Here is a 13329-nt window from a genome sequence, read left to right as displayed (position 1 = left end):
TCAAAGTTGGAAACGAATGAACAGAGAAAGACATGTGTACATATGGACATTCATCATCTTTTCAAGCCCACTGTTTTCTAGAAAACACGATTTAAATATTTTATTTCGCGATATGTCATGCCCTGGTGATTATGGACACATCACACTGTACATACATTCCCGTCTCAAAGCCGCGCTTGTAAAATCGTCAGAATTCACCTGCAGTGTTGAACAATAAACTTAACACTGCTCAAGTGTTTTATTTGAAGCATAATTTTTTCATGTTATGAATTTTATGTCAACTGCAACTGGTAGCCACATAACACTGACGCATGTAGAAGATGTTGGAGTGAGTGAGTGCGTGAATTACCAAGCGACATCGGATGAAGGGGCAGTTGTTGTTGTTGTTGTTGTTTCTAGTGTTCTACTGATATGACAATTATTGAGACGTGCCCAAAGACGATACCAGGCGCACATACACCGATGTGCCCGCAGCCGCTAAATAGCGAGTATACTTATGTCACCAGAATGTTGTTCAGTCTAAGTGTATCTGTCACCAGAATGTTGTTAAGTCTAAGTGTATCTGTCACCAGAATGTTGTTCAGTCTAAGTGTACGTGTCTTCAGAATATTGTTCAGTCTAAGTGTACTTATGTCACCAAAATATTGTTCAGTCTAAGTGTACGAGTCGCAAGAATATTGTTCAGTCTTAGTGTACCAGTCGCCGGAATATTGTTCAGTCTTAGTGTACGAGTCGCCAGAATATTGTTCAGTCTTTGTGTACGAGTCGCCAGAATATTGTTCAGTCTAAGTGTACGTGTCGCCAGAATATTGTTCAGTCTTAGTGTACGTGTCACCAGAATATTGTTTAGTCTAAGTGTACGTATGTCACCAGAATATTGTTCAGTCTTAGAGTACGTGTCGCCAGAATATTGTTCAGTCTAAGTGTACTAATGTCACCAGAATATTGTTCAGTCTAAGTGTACTTATGTCACCAGAATATTGTTCAGTCTAAGTGTACTTATGTCACCAGAATATTGTTCAGTCTAAGTGTACTTATGTCACCAGAATATTGTTCAGTCTAAGTGTACTTATGTCACCAGAATATTGTTCAGTCTAAGTGTACTTATGTAACCAGAATATTGTTCAGTCTAAGTGTATCTGTCGCCAGACTATTGTTCAGTCTAAGTGTACGTGTCGCCAGAATATTGTTCAGTCTTAGTGTACGAGTCGCCAGAATATTGTTCAGTCTAAGTGTATTTATTTTACCAGAATATTGTTCAGTCTTAGTGTACTTATGTCACCAGAATATTGTTCAGTCTAAGTGTACTTATGTCACCAGAATATTGTTCAGTCTAAGTGTATCTGTCGCCAGAATATTGTTCAGTCTAATTGTAAGTGTCGCCAGAACATTGTTCAGTCAGTTCAAGTATAAGCTGCAACCCCCATTATGTGTTACCATTAGGGTTTAACATGACGCTCAAACAAATGTTTACAGTAGAAATATGTCATTTCACAAAATTTACTACTCTCTCCCTACAGTCACTGAAACAATCATGTTGTCTCAGAGAGGAAATGGTAAATATTAATAACAATCGTTATGCTCTGGTTGGCTAAAACCATTGTTCATCCATTGTCTGCCTTCTGAACGTGATAGTTAACGTACTGGAGATTGATGGACTGTGTACAGGCGTGCCCCCGGGTTATGTCCCAGAAGTGCCCCTGACAGCGTTCTTCACGACCTCCCGATCAACGACGATGACGACGATAGCATCTCGGTCCACGATATCAACAGACAACCGGAAGCACCGCGCTCCGTGCCGTGTGTAGTTGAAGCGGCAACATTGTTGACTTTGTTGATCAGATTCGATCTGACTCAAGAAAGCAATGTTGTACACTACGTCAAGGCTTCAAAGATGTTTTCAGAAGCAACTTCGTTACCATAGAGATACTATAACAATAACACACCAGTGTCTTTCTCCAGGCGCACGAGTATCTTCGGCTTCAGACCAGTTTTCTGTAAACACCATCAGATCACAAGTAGATAGGTGCTTATACGTTTTGTGTTTTTAAAAAATAACTGGAATGTTGATTATTTTATATTGATTTCATGTTTTCAACGGAATGGCGTCTGTATGTCTCGTTCTTATTGATCTGTTTGGTGTTTGGTGTTGGAACATCGTTATGAGCACTGTTGTATTTTCCAGGTAACACAAATAACGTCGAGTTCGTTTGAAGGTTGAATAATATGACAAACCATGCCCAGTACTTCTGAATATTGCTGAAGACATGTATATGGTACGGACTCGTTGGTATTGGGGCTCCGTTTAAACCATAAATAAAACGCTCCAGCGTTCATCCCCTTTCTAGACCGTCTCCCTGGTCTAGTCGTAGAGCGTCAGCCCGGAGACCGCCTCCATGGTCTTGTGGTAGAGCGTCAGCCCGGAGACCGCCTCCGTGGTCTTGTTGTAGAGCGTCAGCCCGGAGACCGCCTCCGTGGTCTAGTCGTAGAGCGTCAGCCCGGAGACCACCTCCGTGGTCTAGTCGTAGAGCGTCAGCCCGGAGACCACCTCCGTGGTCTTGTTGTAGAGCGTCAGCCCGGAGAGCGGAAGGTCGGGGGTTCGATCCCCTGCCGCGTCGTCACAAAAGACGTTATAGATGGTACTTGTTGTTAACCTGCCTGGGTCTTGGCATTAATGGGCTTAACCAAGGACTGGTCGTCTCGGAGTCAGTATACAGTGTCTGAGTGGGGTATTCATGTTAAACTGCGGCACAAATAATCTTGGACGCGACGTTAAACCCCATTTCACCTCACCTCATCCCCTTACACAACAAGAGAATTAGAAACACCACAATTTACAGAATTTCTGCATTACCACGTCATTCGTGTTATCTATTTTCTGGGAGTTGATGCATGGCGCATGGTAGTTTACATTCGATTACAAACAAAGAGTAGCGAGGTATCAAAGTACAAAGGGACAGACAAACAGACGCACCTTCTCTTTTTCTTGATAACGAAACAGCTGTTTTAACAATATTCCTGCAGCTCCAGCCCTCTACATTTCACAACTTTTGAGGTACAAGCTCTTTCTTCCAAGATTTCAAAGCCCGTCATACGACTCTTGCTCAGAAGCTGTTGGTTACAACAAAAGGTTGTAACACAAGGTCACAACACAAGGTCACGACACCCAAGGCCCCTGCGATGCTTTCAAACAGTGTAATGGAAGACATGTGGAGGATATTTCCAAATTTGACGCGTCAGTGACAAGAATGATGTCTGAATCAATTCCCTATTTTGATTTGTACCATTTATTCCCGTGGGCTTTTTTTCAGGTGAATAAGTGACTTGCCTTTGCATGTGTTTGTGTCGGGTAGGGCAGGATACGAACACCTGATATCATTACTATTTGATAGATATTCATAAACACATGCTCATGATTTTCTCGGAATCGCATAGTCGATTTCTTATCAATACGAAAAGGGTTTCGTCGCTTTTATTTTAATTGTTCAGAGTGACTTCAGCTCACCAAGCAACGCAAGTTACCCCAAAATAGCTAGACTTTGCTAAAAAAAAATGGTGTGTAAGACAGGATTGCACGTTTTCACCTTTTATCAACACATGCCTATAGCAGTCGCAATCTACAAGTGTCTGCTTTTAGCAGAGATTTCTTTCCATTATGGAATGGGTGTTGTCGCTTTTATTTGCGATAGTGAAACAAATAAGCCAATCTTTAATTCAGTAATCCTCATCTTGAATGGACGTCGAAGTAAGTCTATTTTCATCCCTCTTCTCATCCGTTTTGCTTCAGCTGAATAAATGTGCACACGCTTTGACCATACACCTCTCAATGGTTGTCGATTCATGGGGTTCAACATAACTGGTTGAACACAGTGTTCTATCGATTCTCGGGTGGATATAGCATATTTACATCGATAAACACACAGTTCAAAAGTCGACCAGCGAGTGGCCTTTGCAGGTGTTTTGGATACCTAGTCGTCTTGCCTGGCGAACCCAATGGATTAATCTATAATAATGCTTGGAAACACCGCCCTGAGATGTGGAATTACAATACACAAACATGTTTAGTTCAATGGCATTCTGAATATTGCGACTTACTGCTTCAGACAGTTCCCAGCCATACTCCTGTCATTCTGAGGATTGCGACTGACTGCTTCAGACAGTTCCCGGCCATACTCCTGCAATTCTGAGGACTGCGACTGACTGCTTCAGACAGTTCGCGGTCATACTCCTGCCATTCTGAGGAATGCGACGGACTGCTTCAGACAGTTCCCGGTTACTCCTGCCATTCTGAGGATTGCGACTGACTGCTTCAGACAGTTCCCGGTCATACTCCTGCAATTCTGAGGAATGCGACTGACTGCTTCAGACAGTTCCCAGCCATACTCCTGTCATTCTGAGGATTGCGACTGACTGCTTCAGACAGTTCCCAGCCATACTCCTGTCATTCTGAGGACTGCGACTGACTGCTTCAGACAGTTCCCAGCCATACTCCTGCCATTCTGAGGAATGCGACTGACTGCTTCAGACAGTTCCCGGTTACTCCTGCCATTCTGAGGATTGCGACTGACTGCTTCAGACAGTTCCCGGTCATACTCCTGCAATTCTGAGTATTGCGACTGACTGCTTCAGACAGTTCCCGGCCGTCCTCCTGCCATTCTGAGCAATGCGACTGACTGCTTCAGACAGTTCCCGGTCATACTCCTGCCATTCTGAGGAATGTTGAAATTAGCCTTATTCTTATTGTACGGAATACTTTGACTGATAACAGGAGCAGATTTGAATCGGTTTTGTAGTGCAATTAATATAACGTTTGTTGTTTAACGCCGCTCCCAGGAATATTCCAGCTTTTTGACGGAGGTCTGTAAATAATCGAGTCTGGACCCGACAATCCAGTGATTGACACTTATAGACGATCTTCTCTAAGTGTCGTATTTTAAGCTCGCTATGTCCAGGTCATTGCAACCCTACCCGTGTGGCGGTACTTGTCGGTACAGTCGAGAAAGTACACTTTCTGATTCAGGCAACTTGGGATGACGATGCCCCCCCAACTCTGTCGTACCCACATTTCGCCATTTTGTCTGGACATTGAGATACTGCCCCGGAGGCATTTCTAAGCGTGCGCTTATCTCAGTTGCAAAAGTGAGTGACTTCCCTTTTGGCGCACACAGTTTGGCTTCAGTGCGCACGTGCAGCAGGTGCCGTTCGTGCATGATGTGAAAATGCATTGTGATTAGACGCAACACCACCGTAATGTGAATATACACGTCAGCAATGGCTGCAGTCAAATCAATAGTTCCCTTATTTTCGGTTGGTAGTATACACATGTATTATGCGTGCCGGTTTTACAGTGCCAGCCCACTGATATACCATGCGGCACTTTAACACTTAGACACAGTGTACTGACTCCCAGCCGACAAGTCCACGTTTATCCCCAAAATGCCGAGCGTCAAGCAGGGTAAGTTTGTTTGTTGTTTAACGTCGCACTCAGCAACATTACAGCTATATGACGCCGGTCTGTATATTATCATGTCTGGACCTGACAAACCAGTGATTGGCATCATGAGCATCGATCTACGTAATTGCGATACAATGACATGAATAAACCAAATCAGCGAGCCTGACCACCCATCCCTTGTCTTATGACAAGCATAGTCGCTATTTACGACCAGCATGGGTTGCTGAAGACCTATTCTAACCAGGATGTTCACAACCTTCTGCTCTCCAGGCAGACACTGTATCTGCTAGATCAGGGAAGCAGTCCCATAACAGGGATCGTTCTTACAAAGTTTCAGCTCCATAGGCCTGTAGACTCAGAGATGTTAGTCATAGCTGGATCAAAAATCAAAATATGCCAAAACAATATCTTATGTCATTCTAAAACCAAAATTTACATTTTCAATTTGTCAGCAAGGTTGAAAATCAGATCAGCACTTTTTTAGGGACACCACAGCAAAAGTTAATGGACGACTAACCACGTGAGTTAGATGAGCTATAATGCATACCGGTAGTATTAAATTTTGTTTCATTTTTGTGAGATATGGCTTATGGCTTCTTTAATCACATTTCACCTAACCCAAGAAGATCCGGGATAGACTAGGTCTTCAGCAACCCATGCTTGCAATAAAAGGTCACTATAATTATCGAAAGAGGCAACAAACGGGATCGGGTGATCAGGCCCGCTGACTTCGTTGATACATGTCATCATATCATTGCGTAGATCCATGCTCATGTCAATCACTGGATTGTCTGGTCCAGACTAATTTATTTACAGACTGTCGTCATATAGCTGGATTCTTGCTGAGTGTGGCATTAAAAAACAAAGAAACAAAACAAAAAACATTTCACCCAAGACAGGCACCTCTGTACTACCTCCACAAGGACCTTCCTAATGTCTTCTCTATATAACTCAAACACTGTAGTCACCAGAAGCTAATCATCAGGCAAGTAACAACCTGAAACATAATTGTCAGACACACCTTCCCTGCTGTCCTGTGACAATTCCACAACATCAGGCCCATACAACACCAGGCCTATACAACACTAGACCCATACATCAGGCCCATACAACACCAGGCCTATACAACATCAGACCCATACATCAGGCCCATACAACACCAGGCCTATACAACATCAGACCCATATATCAGGCCCATACAACACCAGGCCAATACAACATCAGGCCTATACAACACCAGGCCTATACAACACCAGGCCCATACAACATCAGACCCATACAACATCAGGCCTATACAACATCAGGCCAATACAACATCAGTCCAATACAACATCGGACCCATACAACATCAGGCCTATACAACATCCGGCCAATACAACATCAGACCCATACAACATCAGGCCTATGCAACATCAGTCCAATACAACATCGGACCCATACAACATCAGGCCTATACAACATCAAGCCAATACAACATCAGACCCATACAACACCAGGCCTATACAACATCAGGCCAATACAACATCGGACCCATACAACATCAGGCCAATACAACATCAGACCCATACAACATCAGGCCTATACAACATCAGTCCAATACAACATCAGACCCATACAACATCAGGCCTATGCAACATCAGTCCAATACAACATCGGACCCATACAACATCAGTCCAATACAACATCAGACCTATACAACATCAGTCCAATACAACATCGGACCCATACAACATCAGGCCAATACAACATCAGACCCATACAACATCAGGCCTATACAACATCAGGACCCTACAACATCAGGCCCATACAACATCAGGCCAATACAACAGCCAGCCTATGATAACTGTTTAGTACAACAATCATAACAGACAGCCTGTTTAGATTTATCAGTTTTATTCAGTTTTGACAGAGCTGATACTGTCTTTACAAACAGCATGAGTTTCACTCCATATTGAATACAAGTGACTACACAGTGAAAGACAAGATACGGCAGCTAATTTACACCTGACAGCTTCACATCTGTGATGATGCTTGTATAGAAAAGTCAAATTCCTTGGCATCCTAACATGTTTAATTTTGATTACCAGTACACAAGTACCTAAAACAAACACAAAATCCTCAAATCCCCTAATCAAGCTTCTAACTCCTAGCCTAAACACTTCCTAAAACTCCTCAGTTAACTCAGATCTGTTCTGTTCTATCATAATACAAAATCTATATATATTAATAATAAAAGTTTTGTTTAAATGCATTATCAGATAAAAATATTGATATTAACCTTGGACTGATCAGAGCAACATCAACAAAATATCCATTGCATAGTGAGGGTTAGGTGTGGCCACACATGTAGGCGTGTGTAGCGTGGACGTCCAGGTCAATAAACAGCAATACATCCCTCCAGCAGCAGACTCTGTCAACAAATGTCCAGCTCCTGGGTCAGTGACTTACTGCCTTGACCAGCCATTCATAGGATGACTGTCACACCAAAGTCATCATAAAACCATATAATCAACTGGAAATACGCCATAAACTGTCAAGAAACAGCAAGAAGCAACCAGTCGTTTTCAGAGATTGATTCTCTCACCAATACCTAGAGCTGCATGTGCTACTGTCCTGAGATAAGAACTCACACAAGACGAGATACATACCGGTACTTCTACTCTCACAAATTAGTACCAAATCTATGAAGTTATGATTATGTGATAACACTGAATGAAGAGTTGGCTAATGTGCAGCTGATGGGACTGTGTCTTGTTCCCGGACGGCTCCATCCTTGACAGTAGTCTTCTTCACCTACGCAACACTGAAATATGACATTTCATGAAACTAACCTTATTAAATAAACAGTACATAAGGACGTGACTAACCATGGTAGAGAGACCCTGTACAACTTGTCCGAGGAAACATTGAAACAAACTATCTTTCCTTGTTATTGCCGTGACTTTTTGAGGGAGACAAACAACCTGGAAAATATTGGTCACTAATGCATGATGACTACCATTTGCAACACACTGACTATGATTATCAAGAGTCAAGATATCAGCACCCAGCTTCTCTTCGGTTGCGTATTGTTTAATCTCATGTCAAAAACAAAACACATCTCTGCAAAATTGAAACTTGAACATTTTCATAATCAACCGCAACATCACAAATTTCATACTTATTTTAAACATTTTGCATAAACAAACAAGTGCAGGTCTCATTTGGCATACATGAAAAACAATCAAACTGAGAAACAAGTTTACTCCCAAACAATAAAGGACACACAGACATGTAATATAAACACCTACATCAAACACCTGGTGTCAGTGTGTACCCTGATGAGACACCGTCAGCAGGACTTTCCTAATGGCCACATTGGACACCGGATCTTGGATCTGTAAATGTCCACTACACATCCGTCATGCTGGACCTAGGTCTGTGAGTGTGTGTAAGCCACTATTTGCCATACTGGACCTAGGTCTGTCACTATTCGACATGCTGGACCTAGGTCTGTGAGTGTGTGTAAGTCACTATTGGCCATGCTGGACCTAGGTCTGTGAGTGTGTGTAAGTCACTATTGGCCATGCTAGACCTAGGTCTATGAGTGTGTGTAAGCCACTATTGGCCATGCTGGACCTAGGTCTGTGAGTGTGTGTAAGTCACTATTGGCAATACTGGACCTAGGCCTGTGAGTGTGTGTAAGCCACTATTGGCCATGCTGGACCTAGGTCTGTGAGTGTGTGTAAGCCACTATTGGCCATGCTGGACCTAGGTCTGTGAGTGTGTGTTAGTCACTATTGGACATGCATATCCCACTATTGGCCATGCTGGACCTAGGTCTGTGAGTGTGTGGAAGTCACTATTGGCCATGCTGGACCTAGGTCTATGAGTGTGTGTTAGTCACTATTGGACATGCATATCCCACTATTGGCAATGCTGGACCTAGGTCTGTGAGTGTGTGTTGGTCACTATTGGCCATGCTGGACCTAGGTCTTTGAGTGTGTGGAAGGCCATCATTTCCAGGCCATGCTGGTCCCAGGTCTGTGAGCGTGTGGAAGGCCATCATTTTGAGGCCATGCTGGACCTAGGTGGTGAGTTGTAAGACTCTCATATTGGACGGATGAACCAGGTCAGTGTATAAGATCAGTGAGTATCACAGACATTGCTACGTGAATATTGTGTAAGTAATGGTCATTACAAAAGCAGATCCCTATTATTCACATCCAGACAGCATTCTGTCAGGGGAGGTTATATATACAATCTGTAACTCAAGACATTATTCCAGACCAAAGTTACTTGTGCGGTGAAGGCTGGGTGGCCTAAAACTTGAGACTCTGTATACTTATGTAACTTGTTCATGTCATGGAGTGCAGCATTTGGCTAAGCAGTCTCACAGCCTGGCAGACAGTAAATATCCTCTCATTCTGAACAATGTACTACTATCAGTGATTATCAGTTCCACTGAGCCATCATGTGTCAGGCAAAGGTAAAAACTTAATACTTATTAACAAATCTATATCATTGTTGGATTATTATCAAGTTAACACTCCATCACTCCATCTAGCTACCGGAATGTATCATAGCATAGAGACTGCATAATGTGAGAGACTGAGACAATAAATGCACAGTTTGAAATTAAATCCTACAGATCACTGACATGCTCACTCATATGTACAGGATGCATAAAATTCATTTAGTACAAAACTAACGTTACAATTATTCAGGTAAAATGTGTATGTGTTATAAAAAATAAATAGTCTTTATATACAGGAATGTTGCTGCCAGAGAGGCAGGCAGCTGTTTCAGCTGGTCGGCCGTGTATCACAGTGATGAGGATGCTGTAGCCACTGCTGCTGCTGAAGATGCTGCGTCAGTCAGGAATTGGAGGATGTAAAGTAGAAGGGAGCCTAACAAAATACTTCCCTGTATTTGTCAGGACAGACGTCAAATACTTTGTAATGGTGTGATCACCAACAAACACCAGGTAAGAGTGAGTGAGTAGGGTTTAACACTGTTTTTAACATTATTCCAGATATATCACGGCTTAATGTGGGAGGAAAGCCCAAAGTGATGCTGGTCTCAGACGTTTACCACTTTGGTGAAACCCACGAGCACAGGTATAGTGGTGTTGAACCTAGAAACATAATCGGGGTGAACCAGGAATCGATTCCACTATCATAGGATTCTGGTGTGCCCAAGGGACGCAACTCTGCACAGCGAATTACGGGGCCTTAAGACGACTGGGCCAGTAGAAGGGAAGACTGTGAACATGCCGATAACAAGGGTGTCACCTCAGAATCCTCATGCAGAACAGTCAGTAGTATGACAGCAGCAGCAGCAGCAGGCTCAGCTTGACAATGTCCTGACACTCTTGTCAGTGTAAATAAAAACATATATTGATCTAGCAACAAACATCAAGGAATGCTCTGTGTATTTGCACAACGTGGAGGAGGACGTTCCCTCTTGGTCCTGCCTCCAACCCTGTTGTTTTGTACACTGGTGCTGGTCCTGCCTCCAACCCTGTTGTTTTGTACATTGGTGCTGGTCCTGCCTCCAACCCTGTTGTTCTGTACACTGGTGCTGGTCCTTGTCACAGGCCTTCTTTCATCACCATCCTGGCAAGTGAACAAACCACATTTCATTGCAATTGAAAAAAACAGCTGAGGATAAAGCAGAAAGTATCAGATTCCTATTTCAGGCTAATGATATTACATATTGTATCAGCAAAATCATTTTAACTTTAATATTTCTATTCATGAAGACTTTAATTAGAAGTTGGAAGGACATGAATACAAGACACATTTTTAAGGATTACAACTTCTTTTATTCTTTGTAACAGAAGTTGTTCTCCATAGAAAGTGGGATGTATTAACTTCTGTTCATGTTGGTACACACATGAGGGACGTTGTACAGACAGAAGTTTGTTATCAAATGAGGTATGTTAAAAACATCAAATATGTGAAAAACTGAAGAGATAATGTGTTGTTTGAAAAAATATAGTTATATATATATGCAACACATTCAGATGGTGCCAGCACGTCTACATGTCTAGTCAGAGGTAATAATGACAGAGATATTAGGAAACAAAATAAAGAATCTAAAATATTAATGAAACAAACGGCTAAAGCACCCATTGTACTCTAGCTCTACCACCCTGCATTCACAAAATCAGCATCAGCGTGAACATCGCCATGTAGATCAATATCATCGTGTACATCATCGTCTACATCAGCGTGTACAGTATCTGACCGCGGCATGAGATGCTGCTAGTACAGAGATGACCAGAAGAGTGATGCATTCCACGACCCGCGGCACACTTCCCCGGCAAACAATATTTCATGTACATCATGGTGTGTCAGCTTCATGTGGACAGAAAGCACTTAGTGACGCATGTCTCTGACGTGAAATCACTCCGGTGAAATCCTTAAACACGGGTATGGTGCTGACAAACCCAGAAACACAATCAGGACAAACCCGAGCCTCGAACCCACGATCATTTGTCGCTGGAGGGTAACTATAGCCAGAGACACACAGTAATGAGACTACGTTATCATGTTTACCAGTGTCTGGCTTCACAATGTCTTCAACTTTGAGTTAACCTACACTACATATTATTCCCAAGGGCAATGTCATGATAAAGGAGATATTATAACGTATCCTCTTTCCACACTCGTACATGACATGATCCAGATGATAACTGCTCCATGACACACCGGTCCACACACAGCAAGCACTCATACAACACAAACTTCTGTCTACTCGCAAAACTCGTCACACAGGATCGTTGTCCATATGTTCTGAACACAGTGGGAGTTATTGCTGGATATTGCTAAAATTTAAAAACGAAACCAAAATACATTATACTGAGGATTTGTTTTCAGTTACCAAGATTGGCTGATTCCAGGCCAGAGGATATATTTAGTATTGGTGACCTGACACTGCCATTATTTGGCTCCAAAATAGAGAGATTATATGTAAAACTTAAATGACAAAATGAAATAAATATGAATGACACTAAACTAGCAACACCCTGAACCACATAAACACGACATACAGAACACCCAGTGTCAGACAGTGCAGGTAGGCGGAGGGTAGTGTGGTCTGTCAACGAGAAATACACAAAGTTTTCTGTGTGCCAAAGGAGAAGTATCCGAAACTTTCTATGTGTCATCTATCAAAGGAGAAATACACAAAATGCTTCAGTTATGTATAAGTTTTTCAGCAGTTCTTCACAAAAGTGGTCATAAGAAAATTGAAGCTGTCAAATCACACGAACACTTTCCAATGATTTTTCAACCACTAACAGTTTCTTGGTATAACCATTCCTTATCACACTCATGGTACAAACACAGACACCTTGTCATAGAATCTGAAGTCTCCTTGTCTGGCTGTATACACATACTTATAGACTTGTTTCATTTGAAAGTTCAAAACAGAGGTCACCTATGCACGGCATTTACAAGACCCCACTTTAGTATGACCAAGGTCACTTTCAACGATACATCTACAGGAAGTGTCCCTGGGTTGCGTGTGTACCACCTGCAGTGTTTTGTCACAATCTCTACAACACACAGACAAGTTACCTGTCTTGGATCGGGTCCGTCTACACCTGGCAAATAAAACATCCAATTTGAGTGCACAGAACAAAAGAAACGTGTGAAGACCGCTGTGCACCTGGCTGGGGTACTAGCCGTGGGAGTAGGTACTAGCTGTGGAAGAAGGAGTAGACTACAGAGCAGGACATCCTCACCCACCCAGGGAAGTCTCCAATGCTGCTCCAACTAATACCTTCATCCATCCATTATGTCTGCACCAAACACCTGCTGATTTACTTAATAAAATAACTAACAACCAAACCACTGCCCTTATAAATCTGTTAAAGCTGAATTTTA

General features: G+C 42.5%; 1 protein-coding gene across 2 annotated transcripts in view; it reads right to left on the bottom strand.

The window, feature by feature from the left end:
* Positions 1 to 8492: 8492 nt before the first annotated feature.
* LOC139442360 (tubulin polyglutamylase TTLL5-like) overlaps positions 8493 to 13329 on the bottom strand; it is a 38768-nt gene continuing 33931 nt past the window's right edge. For both annotated transcript variants that reach the window (XM_071223162.1, XM_071223163.1), the window contains one exon: positions 8493 to 11052. In XM_071223162.1, the coding sequence (XP_071079263.1) occupies positions 11045 to 11052 (8 nt within the window). In that variant the 3' untranslated portion in view covers positions 8493 to 11044. The remainder of the gene's footprint in view (positions 11053 to 13329) is intronic.

The sequence above is a fragment of the Haliotis cracherodii genome, unplaced genomic scaffold (genome assembly GCF_022045235.1).
Source record: "Haliotis cracherodii isolate W230 unplaced genomic scaffold, xgHalCrac1.p SCAF_5, whole genome shotgun sequence".
NCBI classification, from domain to species: Eukaryota; Metazoa; Mollusca; class Gastropoda; order Lepetellida; family Haliotidae; genus Haliotis; species Haliotis cracherodii.
The sequence above is the reverse complement of the archived record's forward strand: the minus strand, read 5'-3'. Positions and strand labels throughout refer to the sequence as shown.